Source organism: Leuciscus leuciscus, assembly GCF_965113295.1.
Source record: "Leuciscus leuciscus genome assembly, chromosome: 4".
Taxonomy (NCBI): domain Eukaryota; kingdom Metazoa; phylum Chordata; class Actinopteri; order Cypriniformes; family Leuciscidae; genus Leuciscus; species Leuciscus leuciscus.
Window position 1 is genome coordinate 5,649,758 of NC_138728.1, and position 19,686 is coordinate 5,669,443.

Genomic DNA, 19,686 nt, shown 5'->3' on the forward strand with positions numbered 1-19,686 from the left:
CTTTTCCTCATCCAGGGGGTGGTGTCGTTACAGTTCCGCTTTTTAGAAACCAGGATAAGGTTACAGTGGGAGTTTACGCCTCATTTACGATCGCCCAGAGCGTTAACATAATAGGGCTGACCTTTGACCTGTTGCTCAAGTACAAAACCCACGGGTGCACTCTGATCACAATATCCTCATGCTAGTCTTTTTACTACTACTATTTAATAATGACAGACAATAGACAAAATTGGCTTAACCATTTTTTAAAATGCAACTTTTATTGTTGTTCTTGCTGTTTAAATAATTTATTTTTTATTTTTTAATTGTTCATCTATTAGATAAATTAATAAACTTTACAAAACGTTTTTTCACAGGCTGCAAATACTTGAAAATGAAATGCATTGCTTCATAATTCATATATTTTTAATGTCAAATACAATGAATTAACATTGATTTACCTTGAAGTGAATGTATGTCAAGATTTATTTGGAAAAAGAAGAAAAATCATATAATGTCATATACATATGCAATCTTTGTCGTGCTGCATTATTTTCTGTCATCGAAATGGTGCACCTCACCTTGGCCTTCACAGTTTTCCTGTCATTCTCTCTTTCTCTTCCACTGTTACTGTAGATTTCCCTTTGCTTCTTCCCTTGGGCTTCTTTCCTCCGCTCTCTCTTCTGCTTTCTCTCTCTCTGCTGAAGATCAGGTATGTCCCTTCCCTCCATGTATGCTCCCTTGCCTTAAGGACACTGGCATCCGTTATGTCACTACTGTCGGATTGATGTGCATGTACATGTGTTTACATGAGTTGTGTAGTTCAGGGCCATCTCACGAGTGATATTACACCCCCTTCTCCTCTTGCAGGACCTGAAGCCAGGTGACGTGACCAGCAAACGCAGTCTATGGGAAAACAAAGGGTCCTCTGCTACCAAGGTAACCAAATACAGTTTGTTTTTTTCGCCCCAATCAGCCCAATCTCTCTCTCTTAGTTATATATACACATAACATTTTTCATATGCCCCTGGAGAATGAATTAATAAAGCACTTATGTGTCCAAACAACAGGCTGTGGGTATATTATAACCCTTCAGGCATGCCATTATAGGACTCTGGAGACAGTCACAGTCATAACACCACTCTAGCATGATGTCTGCAGTATAACATTGCCATAACATTGCCTGTGTGTTTTGTGTTTTAAGCCATCCCCTTGCTAATTGTCTACAGATCTGACCACCTTGAGGAGGTAAATGTTACTTTATCACACAGTGTTTGATGAGCCACACTTAATGCATTTATCACACGATGGCTTAGGAACTGCGATGTCATGCATTTGGCTTTTTTCGTTTCTTCACGGAGCTTCTCTCACACTCTTGCTCACTGCCACACGAGCAGACGGTTGGTTTGCAAGGAGGATGTGCTTTAAAGAACTGAAGTCACCAGGAGTAACTCCTGTAACACTAATTTACCTTATGTTAAACTCCGCCCACCTTGGTTACCATTGCTGACTCAGACAAGCATTACATAGAATCTAATAGGAATGAACTGGATATGTTTTTTTTGTTTAGTTTTTTTTATCAGTAAAATGTGCTCATGAAGTGGAAAACAAGCTAATTGCAAAGCATCGTGTACATGCCATTTTTCTGCCCCTTTAAGCAACCACACAACACACCCTAGCAACTCCCTAGCAACCACCCAGGACTCCTTAGCAACTCCCTAGAAACAACAGAATAGCAACATCCTGGCAGACATCCACAACACCCTAGAATCATGGTAGAAATTTTTGCAAGGGCAAAACTTAAACAAATTAAGTTATGCAGTTATGCGATGAAAAGACTGCGAAACAGAATCTAGATAAATGCTTATGACAGTAAACTTAGAAAAGACAAAAGCCTCTTTTAATGGCAAGTGATAACGTTACTACAACTCACCATGGTACTGTGAACTCAGTCACGATTGGATTTTAATCAATATGTAAATGAATTAACATTGATTTACCTTGGAGCGAATGTAGGTCACAATTTATTTGGAATAGTAAAACTACTGGGTAGCTTGTGTCACTCTTACAGTAAAAGTGACTTGCCATTATTTAATAATAAAATGTAAAAATAAATAAATAATCCAATTTAAAATTCAATTTAAAAATATCCAAACAGACATTAAAGAGCAAAAGCTTGTCTGATAATATGCTGGTTGGTTGGTAATTAGGGCGGAGTTTAGTGAAGGATCATTTTCACCTTCCCTCTCTCTTTCATTCGCTCTTTTTTTTTTTTTTTTACCATCACCCCTTTACAAAGGACTCTGCCTATTGTGAAAAGATCTATTTTAATGCTGGCATGACTGGGATGCAGTTGACCAAACATGGCGGTTTATTCACATCACGAATAGAAACCAATTCCAGACGATCCCATCGTCTGAACTTGAAAAGGCATTCCCACGAGCGCTGGCCTTCATATTTTTATATCCACAGATCAAACAGATAATAACGGTAGTCATTCAGAGCGGGTGGCTCTATCTTTAGAACGGGCACAATACAATCTTCTGCTGGACTGTCAGCGAGGCGTCAAGATCAGGCCAAGGCCGCGGTTAGCCACAGATTGCAGTTTTGGCCCAGAGCACTTAAAGGACTGGTAAATGGTGACGTAAAAAGCCTAATGAAGGGAAATCTGTGGTCATAACCGCACTGATGTTACCAAAACCAGCAGTGCAGTTTGGTCAGGAGTGGAAAGAATGAGGGTTTCACTTGTGTGTGTGAATCTGGAAAAAGAGTGCAGTTTGAAACCATGCTAAGCATGTTCCTGTCAATGTACACGCAGCATGTCGGCCACAAGTGCTTTCACTGATGGCTTCTTGGAGCACATCGGCACAAAAAAACATGTTAAAAAGGAAATGTAAAATGAAATGTGAAGGCATAAGTGGAATGCCAGACGGATGGGCTGGGAAAGGACTCTGCCACACTGATTAGCACATTAGCTTTTATTTATGTTAATCTCATTCTGTCTTTTTCTCTGTTTCTTTCTCTTTCTCTCTATCTTTCTTTTTGATTTATACCTCACCCAGGTCGCAAGCAGAGGAGAGACCAAATCCGTCACCAATGGTAAGTGACAAGAAGATAAATTGTATTTGTGTAAAACAGTGTCCCATTTCCATTTTCCAACAAAAAGCAATTTGTCAACCAGTAATTGCTGCGCGATGTGACACAATCACAGGCAATTAGAATGTATTTGATGCATCAAACACGTCTATGAAGAGCAAGGTTTTGGACCAATCAGATTGCACAGTGGGCGGGGCTACCAAGTGTAAATGGACCCTTTTGTGTTTCAAAAAATTGGTCACATTATACAACATTTTTGGTCAATTTGACACATTTCCAGTTATCAACACCATAAATCTAGCAAAAAAAATTTATATTTTCATTTTATTTATAACACTATACTTTGTGTTTTCTACCATAGCATTAAATTACAGAAAACTGGTTTCTAATACAACGTCTTCTTTCTCTCTTCTGACCAACATAATCAATCTCTCTATATTTTTTCCTCTTTTGTGAAGTCATAGAAACGCTATTGTGGATTTTTTTTCTTTTTTTTTTTTGGTACTGGAGCAAATGGGAACACAAAAATGATATTTGTTGTAGCTACCGTTCAACACTATAGAAGTTTTCCCAACTATGACGATTTCTGCTTCTGAAAACACGTGTGAAACAATGTGAGACAAAGCAATCGTCAAGATGGCCTGGTGTCACAGTTGTGGCTAGATTGGAAAAAAAAATGTGGATTTAAAAAAAATTTGGTTGTGCATGTGTGTTTGCAATATAGTTGTTTCTTTTGCCTATACATCCAAGCCAAAATGAGGTCAAAATGAAGTCCTACTGTGAAGGGCAGGTCTCTCCATATTGCACAACACCCACAATCCCTCTGGCAGGAAGCCCTTCCAATGATAAATCATAGCGGCAGGCACGTCGTTCCCTGGCTGAAGTGTTTTAAAATGCCTCTTTGGCATTGTTTTCTATTTTGAATGCCGGCCATTTGTTCCTCTAAAAGAGGACGCGGTGGCCTTGGGGCGTGCCAGGCGTTTTTTGGGTAATGGGCGACAGGTCTTTGCGTTAGCCTGCCCTCTCACCCACGCCGGCCTGCTCGTCTCAATATCACACTGTGGATTATGGGCGTCTGTCAGTGCCAGCAGGGCTAAAGCTGCATGTTTGTCACATTACTGCATGGGGCGGCAGATTAGCACACTCGCATGCCGTATGAAAACTTGCGTCCTTCCAACCACATAAAAATGGTCAAACACATGGCCAACTTGCATTTAAGAGATTTTTTTAAAAACTATATTTAGCTCTGGAGTACAAGAGAAAGGGTGTATGTTACAAATACACATAGCTAAGCATACAAAGTATGAATGTAACAGCGTAACAAACACACACCATTTAACCCTTCCTCTAAGGGGCAAATAAGTGGCCCAGATCCCATAAATAACAGGCAATAATCATGTTTAAACATGTTGGACAATAATCATTTTATAAATTTAATTTTGGGTGAAATTTGAGATCTACTTATTTCAAGGGTTCTATATGAATTACAACAAGGCTGCATTTTTTTTTTTATTAAAAATAAATACAGTAAAAACGGACATATTGTGGAAAACGTATTACAATTTAAAATAACCATTTTCCTTTTAATATAATTTTTTTTAATGTTTTTTTTAGCATCATTACTCCAGTCTTCAGTGTCACATGATCCTTCAGAAATCCTTCTAATATGCTGATTTGCTGCTCAAGAGACATTTCTTATTATTGTTGTTGAAAACAGTTCTTATGCTTAATATTTTTGTGTAAACTATGATACTTATTTTTTCTGGACTGTGGTGAATAGAAAGTTCTAAAGAATAAAATAGAAATATCATAAATGTCTTTGTCACTTTTAATCAATTGAATACATCCTTGCCGCATAAAAGTCTTAATTTCTTTTCAAAAATAAATAAATAACGTACAGACCCCAAACTAACTAGTAAAAATTTGAATTAAAGTGTGTGTCATTTAATTTATTTTCAAGCAATTTTATGACTTTTCTCTTTTGTCTCTTAACAGGAACGGGCCATTAACCCTTCAAAGACGCCAGAGAGGCAGGGACCAAGAGAATGCACAACATTCCTTTTTTAAACTTTTATTAATACCAAAAAAAAAAAAAAAAATAACATACACACGAGCATTTTATACTGCCTGGAAGATCTGTGTGTAGACACGGTATAAAAGAGAGAAAAATGTAAAAAAAAAAATATATATATTTTATCACTGTATTCACAGGCCACCATCTTGCACCATCATAACATGAACGCAGTTGCGTGTAACTTCTGTTAAACTGAAATCTAGGCTGTGAAAACGAGCGATTCCGACTTTCATTTGTTACGATTATATAACAATTATATAACAGCTCAAAACATTACAAGATTCCTTGGATAGGAGGACGAGGAGTAGCATTCCGAATTGTCTTTTGTCAAATCACGAAGCATATTATTAAGCATGTTAGTTACCCTTCTCACCTGTTAATTTATAACTAAAGCAAAGCTTCACCCTGCATTTCATACATGTTCCAGACCGAATATGAGCACCTGTAGAGTAGCTGTATTTTGTAGGCCTACTTTTTGTCATAACGACACTTTTTATAAAAAAAAAATAATAAAAAAATTTGTCTTAATAATATATGTTAGCATATAGTGTAAGTTTTTGTAATTAACTATATATTTTACTGCTTGATACAAAATGGTCTTTGCTTTTGCTTTCAATAGTATTTTATATCAAAGCAAGTTTTAATTCAGCAGAAGTCCATTATAGTCCTACCGTTATCATTATTACATTATCTTTGGCTTTTTGTACTCTTGGAAACACTGTTCTGACCATTGTTTGTGACCATCTTTTTGTAAGTGTTAATCACTATGTGTCATGTGGAATAATCGGTATTGGTTGAAACAAGAGAACTCGAAAAAGAAAGGGAACATGCACTTTTTTGGCTTAAATCACATAATTTGATCAGTACATTTCACAATTTCTGCGTATAAAGCAAGACCTTGGTTAATCCAAAAACACATCCTGATTTCGGCAAGGAAAAAGAGGACAAGCATATAGTCAAAGTCAATTCATGTTTATAAGTGTTTCATTTTTTGAGTGTCTTCTTTCTGCGCTGCAATTGATTCGTACTAAATTGCAGCATGGACGTTGTCTGGTTTCAATACAAGCGCTAGTTGGCAGAACATTAGTAACTTCATCATTTAAACGTCATCATTTCTGACATCTTTTGTCAAAGAATATCCAGTTCTGCGCGCCGTAGCTCAACGCTAATGTCTCTAAATGTTCAAAGTTCCTGTATTCTGCTTGTATTTTTTGACAATCAAGTTTTTTTTTACTATTTGTTTCATCTTTGTAAGCACCTATGTATTGTTTCTGAGTAACACTATGCAAGTCGCACCACCTTTAAATGCAATTACCTTGTTACAGATATGACCATTTGTAGCCAATAGTTCCATACAGAGCAACATTGTATCATCGTCTCAGTGACCACAATAAAGAGACCAATGAAAAACACCTGTGATTGTGTGCTTCTCAATACTCCACCAGACTGCTATGCTAAAGCCATATATCTGTCATGCTCCACTACCTCTAACAATAGGCTAAGTTCCAGCAGCCAATCAGAGCAAAGCAGTGTGGTCACATGATCTGGCAGGTCTGTATTAGGTGAGCTTTGGGTTAGTTTGAAACTGTCTGCTGCCCGGACCATCGAGATAAGATCTCTCTCTCTCTCTCTCTCTCTCTCTCTCTTCTTGGTGGGATCTCAGGTAAGAGGCTTCAGATTTTGTTATTGGATCCAAATGACATTAGTTCATTAGTAACTAAAATCTACTCAAACAATTGCATGCCTACCGGATTAAATTGATTCTGCAAAGTTGCTCATAATGTGTGAACTCAGGCCTGAGGATCACCCTCTTCATTCCTCAATCATCAATGCAATGCTTGTCTTGTTCGCCAGAGGGACTGGTGGTTTGCGTGCTTTGGGTTTTTCTTTTAATGCCGCTTAATACAGACTATCAATGGCAACATTCCTGCCACCGTCAGCCTGTGATACTCCAGCCTTTCAGAAGGAGTACGACTGGCCCTCGCTTATTAACGTTAAAATGCACGTAACTCCAAAGTGAGACAGTTAATCTGCAGCAAACACTTGGTGGATTTGGTCAGAGAAGCTCCTCTGGCTGCTTCCGTCACACTCTCATTATCACAAGGACTCAATGTAAGATAAACCTTTATCCAAGATGAACTCTGTGAAGAGCCATTAGTTTGAGGACTCTCAGACATGATAGTCTGAAGATCCCCCAACAGATGTTGAGGGAAAATAAGAAATGACTACAATTGGATAACCTACTGACCTCTGAACTTTCAGGAGCTACAGTAATATTTGGTTACTTTAATATGCATGGATTTCATTGCAATAAAAGCAAAAATTAAACCAAGTGGTGTTAAATGTTGCCAAAGCATAACTAAATGAACTTTTTTAAGTTTTTTTTTGTTTTTGCAATAGTTTTCAATCAGTTGGCCTTTTTGTGTGTGTGTGTATGAAGTCTGTTCTCCTCAAGTTCCCACAGGTGTGATTCATGACATTAACTATCAACATGTTCCAATTTATGTCTCAATTTTGAACATGTTTTTTTCTCAAGACGAATAACTCCAAGGCACTCGTGTGGTGAAATTTAAAAAGCCTTTAATTAACAGGGCTACATCATTCAAATCATTTAAAAGTTGAAGTGTATCTGTTTATTTTATTTAAAACCTCAGCAAACTTTATTTTGTGATATGTTTTGCTTAAAGTGTGCTTGTGTTAAATTACATTTAAAACAATCAACCATATACTCTTAACAACAAAGATTCCAAAAGTGGGTTTTCGCAGCAATGAAGAACCATTTTTCAGTGAGCATTTTAAAGAACCTTTTAATAATCTAAAGAACCTTTTTACGACTTCATCAATAAACTTTTGTTGAATGGAAAGGTTCCATGGAACCATTGACGCTAATAAAGAACCCTAGTGTACTTTGATATTTCATATACCCTTTTGGGCCAGTGCACATAATCATAATGAGTTGCATTAAAACACTAGATGCGTCTTTAATGGCAGTAGGTGCTGTGGAATAATGTCCTGCACAAACAATGTGCTTTAAAAATAGATGACAAGGACACACGCACTCTTGATTTACACGGAGAATGAGCGGCAGCCCTTGATGAGACCAGCCAATTCATTGTCTGGAAAAGTGTGGAGCACCTGTTCCAAACCTCATAGTTTATTACTGGCAGAAATAGCCACCCTCACTCATTCATCACATGTTTATTGTGCAGTGATTTATTTCCTGGTGGACACACACACACACGTCTTCAGGACAGCTTTTTCAACGCTTGTTAAGCACGGTAGTTAATATAACTTCGACAACGTTGAACATAACGCTTGACTCTGGGATCAGGGTCACTTGTAGAAGAATTTTAAAGATGATTTGTTGACCATGTCAAGACTGTTCTAGTAAAAGAAGTGGAAATTAATTGAACTCATTTGACATGCATAACTTAAACTTATTTACTCCATCAGGAATCACTTAGTCATGGCTGACACAGAGGAAGTGGTGGAGGAGGAAGTGCAGTACGTATAACGTCATTACTTTTTAACTGTTTTAATTCACTTACGTATATTCTGAATACCTCGAATTATAGACTATACTAAAATAGTAATTGAAACAGCAGGGTACAGTAGTGGCTAAAAGTGATAAAGATTTTTTAAACATAGTAATATAAAACCTGTAGCTGTAGTTTGCCCTTTTGCCAAATAATTTAAACCAGTGTATATATAGCACATACTGTATATGTTTATGTATTCACATAGATAGTGAATACTATTACTAACACAACGTACGTTTTTCATATCTATCTTAATTTCTTGATTCATTACCCAACTTAAAGTCAAATGTTTTTCCTTTTTCCTTTCTTCTTCTCTTTTCACCCTGTTCGTATGTTTTAGGGAAGGTAAGCCAGTTTGAGATTCATGCACTATCACTAACTATGGAAATGGAGGCTGGTCCAGAGGAAGTTTTGTGTGCTTGTGTGCATGTGCTATTTTAGAAACTTTAGAGAACTAAAGTTTCGCTTTTGTCCTCGGCTACATGCCCAGGAGAATTGAGTTACTCAAGGCTGCAACTAATATCAGTAGGTCAGTGTGCAGGGTGACATTGTTGCATCAAGTCAAGTATGTGAATGTCCTGCCCATGTACATTTCCTATTGTCTCAGATGTCATTCCCCCCCATTCGTCTCTTGTGTGCTGTCCATAACGGTCCGTGAATGTGAAATGAAATGCTTGTTGTCTGCAAGTATTATGGCTCATTGGAAAAACGTAGCCTACCTCGTTTCATGACACTTTAAAAGTTAAAAACTAAAATCTGAAACAATATAATGTGACAGATTAAGTTATACAAGATTCAACTCGGGGTTTTTTTTATAGTCAGTTTAATGTAATTAAGTTGAAATGACTTAGCAACTTTTTTTTTTACAGCGTAGTAGAAGCATGTTTTCCCGATGAGCCTGAGTTGATTTATGCCGTCGTTAAAATGATCACGTAAAAATCATGTTAAATTCATTTAACGCATCATTTGGTCCATGCTCACATGCAAATGGCATCAGATAGGCTGCATTGGTGGTCTATGGACTATCATTTACAAGCTGTTGGGTGGATCTCAATGTTCTGACAAAGGTTATAGACGATCTGTTTGTTAACTTGATTCAGCATCTTGATTATGCAAAGACTGATCAAATATTATGCTTCTGAATGTATTTGCTACTAATCGTTATTATGTTCACACTGTAGTGGAGGAAACCGAAGAGGAAGGTAAAATTCACCGTGTGTTGTGTTGCTTTTCCTGCATGAGAATACATTTTAAAATTAACTTCAAAATATTTTAGATTTAGATCATATTAATACAACATATGTGGCTTAAAACAAAGTCGGACTAGAGTCTTTCACACACACATGCATGCGGATAATTCAGTTTATTCTCACAGTTAATTAATTAATTTACTCATCCTCATTTGTGCAATTATTTCTTCCTTTCTTCTTGCATTCACTTGTTCTATCACTCCCCCTCTTGAAGTGGAAGGTAAAATTTTCATTAATTAATTTGTGCACCCATTATTTAATTGTTCATTCACCTTTTTATTGCACATATTGCACTTCAACAGTAAATTCACATTTTCATATAATTGAAAACAAAAGCTATACCTTCATACAAATGCATGATATTGAAAACGCATTGCATTAGACTAATTACTATAGCCTTTCCATAATAATCGTTTCTCTTCAATAGTGGCGCCTCCATCAGAGGAAGGTAATGCATCGATCTGACCTTTTATTTTCTGGTGATTTTCTGTACATTTGCCATCACCAATGCAAGGTAATATTTAATATCTCATGTTATATTTTTATATCAGAACCAGCCCCTGAGGTGGAAGGTAATCAATCCCTCATTTGATTGTTAATACAATTATTTAAATGTTTTATGATTTTTAAATAATATCATAGTTACAATAGTCAGCTATCTTTAAACCACTGGATCGACACGTATATACAAATACTAAATTCATTAATTGTAGTATTCACCATTTTAACCAAGACCTGCATTCAGGCAACTCAAGTTCAAATCATTTGCTAAGAGAATCTCTTGCCATAAACTAAAAATGAAGTCATATTTTTCAGTCAGAATATCTGTTCCTGAATGGCAGATCTTAGTAGTTATGTTATGTTATGGTATTTTTATAATTTCTCAAACTACTAGTCTTTATAAACTAACTGATTTGCTGTTCTTATATTAGAGCCTCCGGAAGTAGAAGGTAATTATTTCAGTTGTTACGAATATTGAGGTTATTCATACTTTATAATGTACAAGTGTCTGTAAAGTTTCATTCTTTAACCACTTATAACTTATCTCATATCTGAACAGAGGAGCCAGAACCTGAACCAGAAGGTAAAGCTCTTCAGCTTTACATTCATTCATACAAATATAATGAACCAAACATTCAGCAAGAGTTTCCAACACATTGAGTTGCTCATTTTTTGGCACTTTGCAGCTGATTTTGTAATAGCGTGGTCTCAAGGATTGACGGGTTGTTTAGTGTGTTCAACCTTAATGAGCAGCACTGGGAGGCCAGTGCCATCAGTGCATTTACATGTAAATCCAACCCGATCACACTAAATGCGTCTTTATAGCACGCATTGTGTTTATCGTGCAATGTATACGCCGAAATGACTTTTTACGTGCATATGATACGCATGGGTAGGTTTAGGGTAGGTTTAGTAGTGGTAGGGTACGTGCATATGATACGCATGGGTAGGATTAGTCGTGTGGGGTGCGTCATGTAAAAACTCATTTTCCCGTATTTATTGCACGATAAACACAATGCGTGAAATAGAGACGCATTTTCATGAGATCAGCTGGTAAATCTTACTGGCCCAAATCATGTCTTCATGATAGACAGCTCATTTTCTTGTTAACTGATTCAAAATGTGATGATCGATAGTGGTCTGAATCAAATGTTTACCATGATTACAACTGCATGACGTCTCATTGTGAAGGCTGGAGGACAAAACCTGTTTATTTGTAAGGTTCGTATGTCATGATGCAATATATCAGCTAATTGAAATCGCATGTGTGATGATTGTGACTGTCAGAACATTGGGGCGTCACGTTCAGCCAGGCATTTGTTACAAAATCAAAACTTGCACATTTTATTTTATTTTTTAAATGTTTCAATGCAATTAGTATTAATGTGAAATTTTGTCTGTTCATCTTTCATTGTCCACCCAGCAGAAGCCCCTGTAGAGGAGGAGGCCGCAGGTAACTGCTCCTAAAATCACACATTCGGTTTGGTTGATTCCCTCCGAGGTCGACATGTGAAGTACTTTGCGTGTCACATTATTAGTCAGTGATGATGTTTTGTTTATATATTTTATCCCCAGATGAGACAAAACCAAAGCCGAAGTATGTCCTATGTTGATATCTTTCTTACTGTGTTTATCTGCATAAACTCATACGTGAAGAATGCACAGCGTCAGTCCTCATGAGTAACACTTATTTTACAGATTCATGCCCAACATCACTGCTCCAAAGATTCCTGAAGGAGATAAGGTGGACTTTGATGTGAGTAACAGGAAGTTTAAATTACATCACTTCCTGTATTCGGAATGGAATATTATGGTGTCTTGCTTACTACATTGAATTTTGTAAACCTGCACATTGGGAATGATATAGTATGCCGTTTTCATATTAGAACCATGTGACTTTATTATGTGAATGTATAATTCTGCAATTATAATGTTTAGAGAACATTCAGATAACATTTTCATAACTCGTAGAACATATTTTGCTAGCTGGGTGAACGGTCATCCACAATTTAACGTATGTTATAGTGAATATTGAATTGATGTCAATGCCTGTGTGTGTGTGTGTAATAGGACATCCACAGGAAGCGTCAGGAGAAGGATTTATCTGAGCTTCAGTCTCTGATTGAGGCTCATTTTATCCAGAGGAAGAAAGATGAAGAGGAGCTGATCGCTCTGGTCAACAGAATCGTAGGTTCTGCATAATCTGGAAGAACGATCTAATCCAGAAAGATTTCAGGATGCTAAAAAAACATTCAGTCTTTACTTGTGACTGACAGTGTTGTGTCTGTCTGGTGCTGTGTGCAGGAGAAGCGTCGCACAGAGAGAGCAGAGCAGCAGAGAGTCCGTGCAGACAAGGAGAAGGAGAGACAAGCCCGTCTGGCCGTGAGTGACACTCCCTTCAGCCAATCGGAAGCAGCCGTTTACCTCCACGAGGCTAAGTGCTAGAATAGAAATAGAGGAAATGAGTCAAACTCTTTCCATCGGATCTCTCAACAGGAAGAAAAGGAGAGGAGAGAGCTAGAGGAACAGAGGAAGAAACAAGATGAAGATGCCAAGAAGAAGAAAGCTCTTACCAACATGACACACCAGTACGGAGGAATCCAGCAGAAGGTTTGAATTAAGAGATATCTAGGAAACTAGACATTTTGATATTGGATTTTGATCTAAAAACTTCATGGAAAAGGGGAACTTAGGTGTATTAAACCTAAGATAATATGCATGTGAAAATAAGAGCCCACTGAATCAAACACCATCATTTATGTCTCGCAGGGCGAGGGGCGCAAAGGGGCGAAGAAACAGACGGAGAGAGAGAAGAAGAAGAAGATCCTGGCGGATAGGAGGAAGCCAATCAACATCGATCATCTGTCTGAAGATAAACTGAAGTAAGTCACCGCTGAGCATGATCTCATCACAGTTCGTGTAAACGGCCACTGACGAAGCTTCTGATTGGTTCTCGCAGAGAGAAGGCCAATGAGCTCTGGCAGTGGATGATGCAGCTGGAGGCCGAGAAGTTCGACCTCGGAGAGAAACTGAAGAAGCAGAAATATGACGTAAGTGTCGACGTAATCAACTTCACACAACAGCATAGAAAGCATAGCATGAATGTTTAGAAAATTACACTGTCAATATGGGATTTGTACATTTCATTTTTGTTGCAAACATCATGATAACAATTTAATTGTGCCGTATTGACTTAATTTCAAGAAAACTGTTTCTTTATTTATGTTGGTATCAGCTGTTATTGTTGAAATCTTTTTAGCACAAAGTAGATTATAAGATATAATTAAAAATTAAGTTTGGCTCGACGTAAATCACTTAGTCAACCTGAAAACAACTTTTTTTTAACTTTTAATACACATTATTGTTATTAGCAATTGGTCATCCCTTTAAAAAATTACATCAAGCCCTGCCATACACTGTAAAATAAGATGTTCGAAGTTTTAAATAAATCAAACATTAGTGTAGTTCGTTTCACAAGAAAATAATACTTTTAAGTACAATTTCATGTTTAATTTAATGTGTTATTAGCCATTTCTTTGCAATTAATTGTGAAATTTACTAGCAATTTCTGAGTTAAAATTGTTTCTACAATTTTTTTTTTAGTATATAGAAATCACCCAATAAATTAAATCAAGTCCCAGCTTACACTTTTTTCTTGTTAAATATCTGTCATATATTCACATTACGGAAGTAAAATAGTTATTTTATGTTGACTTCAAGGCCTGGTACACCTGGTATTAAGAAGCGTTTTAGTTAGAACGATTGCAAGCGGACGACACTAAATACAGGTGTAAACCGAGTCTAAAAGGTTTTAAGCTTGTCTACTTTCGACCACTTCCAGAGATAGTCGAAAACCCATTAGACCGGATTGCTTTCGTAGTGTAAACGCTCATGTGGTCGAATGTGTTCAAACAGCCACAAAAGACCTAATGAGTAAACATTATGGGAAGCGCTCTAGCCAGACGGGATTTAAACTTTGGTAAAACTTTGGTTTGAAGATGAAAACTTACCAAGCACAATGTTTTCTCTGCATTCCTGATTTCTAACACACACTCACTCTTGTGGCTGTCAGAGCAGAAACGAAAGCTGTTGCTCTCCTTATGTTTTTCCGTCGCCTCCTTTCGCGCCCATTAGATCGAAAAATCGGGGGAAAAAACTACATTTACCAGCCCATAGACCCTCCCCTCGACGAAATCAGGACAAAAGTGGTTGAAAGTGGACAAAAGAGACAGATTAAAACACCAGGTGTGAACGGGAATGTGTCTTTCTCTTCTACTTGTGATCCTACTTGTGATCCAATCGCCCCAAAACTAATCTTAATACCAGATGAAAACAGGGTGTAAAAGACTGGCGCTGTGATAAACTGGCGTCTATGGCCTACCTGTCTTAAACTGTGACTTGCTTCCAGATGAATGTTCTCCAGACCCGAATCAATGAACAACAGAAGTTGTAAGTAACTGGCTGTGAGGGCGGCCACCTCACTGTTGTGTAGCCTGCTGTCAGTAACTGTTGTGGGTCAGATTTGTGTCGGGTCTGGGCTCTCGGTCGGTCGGTGAAGGCAGGTGACGTGCTTGTGGCTGCAATCCGGCTGCGAATCCACAGGTTTTCCCCCCATCAGCTGGTCCTGTTGATATTGTCTTTTGTGCTTAGCAAGGCTTCCGTATGTGTTCCTTACAGATCACTCAGCTACTGGCTAGAGTCAAAGATCACCAGAGGTAAGTACCCTGAGCCACACTGGTCACTTTCCCCTGGTTTCAATGAGGTCTGGCTCAGAGGAAGGAAGCAGAGGAAGTGATGCTGTTAAAGGGATAGTTTACCCGAAAAATCTAATTCTCACATCATTTACTCAACCCTCACGCCATGACTTCCTATCTTCAGATAACAAAAATGAAATTCTTTAGGAAAATAAGCCATCTCTGTGAGTCCATGTGATGCCATTGAATGGGTGCCGCTTGTTTGATGCGTGGAAAAACCACACACAGCGATAGTCATGGTAATCCATACGACCACAGTGGAGGAACCAATGTCTTCTGAAGCCAAACAATAGATGTGTGTAAGAAAAATAATCATATTTAAAACTATAAATCATTTCCTCTGATCTGCTGTCATACAAGAGTTCACGAGAGGGCTGTTGTGACAGGCGACGTAAGTGTGTTGTGAAGAAGTGATGTTACTTCAGTGTTACTTTCTGCACAAACTTCACAAGGCACTTCCATTTATGTCAATCTGAACTTGTGAACGTGGCCGGAAGCAATGGTTTACATTGCAATGTAGAGCATTTTTCTACATTTAGCTTCAAAATACATTGATTATTTTCCCAAAAATCTTTGTGTTTATCCGAAGAAAGAAAGTCATCACGGATGGCATGAGGGTGAGAAAATGATGAAAGAACTTTCCTTTTTGGGTAAACCATTTCTTTAAGCTGACCAAGACAAAGCAGTTTGGGGTTTGGTCTGCTCAACAGATCCCGCTCCTTTCAGATCCCAGGCCCGATGAAACCGTACGATCTTGACAGGTGCGAGCTCGGAGCATGTGGTTCAGCTCAATCCCAACGTCAAACGGGGAAATGTTTAGGATCTTTACACTCAATCCTAATACGACCAGTTTAAGTGGCTCCTTCCGTTCGTACTTCACTGTCCATGCCAACACATACAATACATGCATTTGTCCATAAATACACTCGTATATGCAGATAAATAGGAATTATTGTGAATTCAGGTTGATTGGGTCACTTTTTGCCATTGAGATGACTGGGTAAAAGTGTCCCAATCAACCTGAATTCACCCTAAATGTTGACATTAAATATTGATTGGACATAAATGAGAGAGACTCCAATGAAACGGTAAGTTTAAAATGAATATGTTTGCCTCTGGAGACGGAATCTGTAGGCTGAACGAGAGGGTAAGAAACACATTAGGATAAAATGAGACTGCAACATGGACTGCATGCGACTGTTTCCTTGCATGTGTATGAAGTGCGTCTCTTCTAATTTTGCAAACTGCTATTCTCTTAACTGTTTTATTTTATTTTTAACTGTCACCTGTAAGGGGTCTTTCACACCGATCGCTTTTTCCTGTTCCACTGTGTTACTTTTCCATTGTTTTGTTTTTTTTCCAATGTAAACACGTGCTAGATGGACATCTTTAACCGTTGCGCTCCAGTCTCGTCTTCTGCAGCGTCTTGTCGTCTTTTTTTACTCGTCTAAAGCATACCTGTCAACCCTCCCGTTTTTCCCGGGATTCTCCCGTATTTTACCTTGCTATCCCGCTATCATCCCGTTTAAATATTTTCCCGTATTTTTTATCTTTCTATAAAAAAAATGATTTAATAAATCACTGGGCACAAACCAGTTCAGCAGAAATCCCGCCCTGCAGCTAATTTCATTGGTTAAGGTTACAATGACGGGTAGGTTTAGGGATCAGCATTTGGTGTAGGCTCCGATGAAGTAGTTTGGGGGATAAAAAATTGTGGGAAGAAGAACAGCAGCGCATCCCGAGGATGGACGAACATGAGAGAGATGGCATTGGAGACTATGTATGTAATACAGAGATTATGTATTTATTTATGTTAATATATGCGCAATTAATGTGGTGTATTTAGCCTGCCTCTGCCTACACAAACCGTAAACAAAGCAGTGCGTGCTTACCGTTTTGAATATCAATCCTGCTAAACACTTTCTTTATTCCACTCCGCTCGTGTTAATATTGAAATATTCGCCAGGGAACACTCAGGTAAGATTTGACTTTTTTGCTCCTTGTTTTGCTATTATTCTCGAGCACTGACTCGTTCACTAAGCTGAACAGCCAATCAGAGTTCTCTCTCTCTCACCGACGGCCCGACGCCGATTCAACATGTCGAATCGGCCAAAAAAAAGCCGACGAGGACCAATTTCAGCCGACGGTGCAGAACACACTGAGAAAGCTTAGTCGGCCGACGCACAAAAACTGCCTGACTGTCGGCTTGGTGTGTTCCAGGCTTTAGACGGCATTCTAAAAACATGCTCATGTTGAAAAAAAAAAAAAAAAAATTATATATATATATATATATATATATATATATATATATATATATATATATTTTTTTTTTTACACATGCCTCTAGACCTTGCGCATTCAACAGCTAAAATGCTTTCTGTGTGAACCGGTCCTGAAGCAGTCACATTTCCATTCAAAGTATCGTCTCAATCAACTGTTTGTTGTCAAAATCAAGCTCAGTTTAGCCATTGCAATGTCACTGAATTAATGAAGTGCTGAATTTTAGTTAAGTTAATACATAAACTCTATTGGAAAGCATGAGGTTGTGGAGACAGGAATCATTTTTGGTTTGGGGTTGTTGTGTTGTCACAACACAATTAAAGTCACCATGAAATCAAAATTGAGCGTAGAGTGCAACATTCCAGAAGTAAAAACTCCATTCATTTTCTCCATTGGGAAATTGATTTCAAATGTTAACTCATAAACCTTTAAAGACAGACCTGTGAGCTACGAAGTTGTTAAATCGATGGTATTTGCTTCTGCTGAAGCTGTCAGCCGCATTATTTCAGCTTATTTTTATGAAAAACTACATTACCCATGATGCTGTACCAAAAATTACACCAATCAGAGTCGAAATAAGCAACACGCCCCAAAAGATCCCCTCCCACTCCCAGGAAGCAGTCGAAATCTACGCTCTCAAAATAATTAAATGTTTGAATGTATATGCATATTTTCCGATGAACTTAAATTATATTGTTTTTATATATAATCAACATTTTTAAATTAGTTTTATGTTTCTTCATCATTTTTAATTTAATTATGCTGTTCGCAATGCTTCATGGGATTGTACTTCGTTCCCTCACAAAAGAACAATGCAACTTCTGTTTCATGCCAACTTTAAGGTTTAGCTCATGAATATTAATTTTGCCCTGCCATATAGAAAAAGCTTATTCCTAACTAAATTCTCTTACTTTTTTTTTCTTGCTAAATATCTTTTTTTTACTCTGAAATAGGTAATATATTCATATTATGGTAGTAAAGTAGTTTGTGAATATTCCATGTTGACTTTTTGGACTGGGGTTGTTGTGGTTTCACAACACAGTTAAGCCTTAGCTCATGAATATTAATCAGGCTATGCTCAGATAACTAGTCTATGATCTGAGGTCAGGTCTGTAATATAGAAATTTGCTCAGTTCCAGGTCAAAACTGAAATGCATTAGCATTCTGATTAGAAATAAACTGCGCAAAATCATTTAAATCATTTCCATAGCACACGTTATGTTCTCATAGTGCAGTGATTTAGTAGATCAGTGGATTGATGAAAGGATCGGTAATTATCTCATATGCTTATTGATATGCAGCCAAATAAAATGGTTTGATAATTTCGTTTCTCTTTGCAGTGCCAAAGGTCGTGGCAAGGCCAAGGTTGGCGGCAGGCTGAGGTAAACGTGCAGCGAATCGAAACACCCCAGAGATCCAGAAGACTTTGCCACCTTCTTCACATATGCAGTTGTAGTCATTATAAAGCCATTGTTCTGTTTGACTGCACTTTTAGAGACAGTGAAGTGACATATTTTTCAGATGTCATGCTTGTTTTTGTTTTTTGTCTTGGACAAACACGTATTCTGCATTTATTACTATATTTAATGTCACTTTATCCCTGCAATATTAAAAGAGTCAATTGTCTACAAAGCATCCTGGAGACTGTTTTTTAAGTTATACATTTCCCATTTGTAAAGGAAATGTTTATTTGACATTAAGGAAAACCTGGAAAATTATTAAACCCCATAAAACAAATTGATGTGAATCGCAAGCAGTCCAGAGAGATAAGTTGCAGAGCCAATATGTTCTTGGTAATAAACCAATTTAAACTAAATAGTGACCTTCCTATTAAACCAATATAAGTAATAAGACTACAATGAGGATTATTTTTGTCAGGTGACCTGATAATAGAAAACACAATCAATTATAGAGGTAGGTAGGCTACGTCAAAGGTCCAAGCTAGCATTGACCAAGCTAGCAGCATAGACAGTATATAAACGGCTAGCAGCTGTAGTGTGTCAGAGAACATATTAGAATATATAATCAGGATTTGAAGCTTCAAGATAATCTAATGCGAGGTTTGCCTGTGGATCGAGTTTTAGTTGTAAAAAATAAGCTGCATGTGTGTTGTTCACGCAGTTACCCAGAGGAGGGCGTTCAGAGTGATTCAGGTGTTTTAATGAGGTTGGAGCTAAACTCAGGAAAGTGTCTCACCAGGAGCAGGATTAGAC

At 37.7% G+C, this 19,686-nt stretch overlaps 2 protein-coding genes across 12 annotated transcripts in view; both read left to right on the forward strand.

The window, feature by feature from the left end:
* The window catches only part of cald1a (caldesmon 1a), a 60,906-nt gene extending 54,345 nt beyond the window's left edge, over positions 1–6,561 (forward strand). For 5 of the 6 annotated variants that reach the window (XM_082168408.1, XM_082168411.1, XM_082168412.1 and 2 more), the window contains 3 exons: positions 850–918; positions 3,042–3,078; positions 5,071–6,561. In XM_082168408.1, the coding sequence (XP_082024534.1) occupies positions 850–918; positions 3,042–3,078; positions 5,071–5,084 (120 nt within the window). In that variant the 3' untranslated portion in view covers positions 5,085–6,561. Of the gene's footprint in view, positions 1–849; positions 919–1,183; positions 1,228–3,041; positions 3,079–5,070 lie in introns of all 6 variants that reach the window. The other variant, XR_014205780.1, reaches the window with a different exon arrangement.
* A 3,244-nt stretch (positions 6,562–9,805) lies between these two features.
* On the forward strand, positions 9,806–19,106 carry tnnt2e (troponin T2e, cardiac). 6 transcript variants are annotated; one of them, XM_082168467.1, is made up of 15 exons: positions 9,806–9,890; positions 10,366–10,386; positions 10,490–10,510; positions 10,871–10,888; positions 10,999–11,022; positions 11,863–11,892; positions 12,015–12,036; positions 12,138–12,195; positions 12,510–12,626; positions 12,744–12,821; positions 12,936–13,049; positions 13,209–13,321; positions 13,399–13,489; positions 14,848–14,888; positions 18,814–19,106. In XM_082168467.1, exons 1-15 carry the CDS (start codon positions 9,821–9,823, stop codon positions 18,857–18,859), a joined length of 864 nt encoding a protein of 287 aa, XP_082024593.1. In that variant the 5' UTR covers positions 9,806–9,820; the 3' UTR covers positions 18,860–19,106. The 6 variants fall into 6 exon arrangements, with proteins under 6 accessions (XP_082024593.1, XP_082024595.1, XP_082024594.1 ...); XM_082168469.1 differs by lacking the exon at positions 14,848–14,888 and adding an exon at positions 15,117–15,154; XM_082168468.1 differs by having other exon boundaries at positions 11,866–11,892.
* Positions 19,107–19,686: the final 580 nt, after the last annotated feature.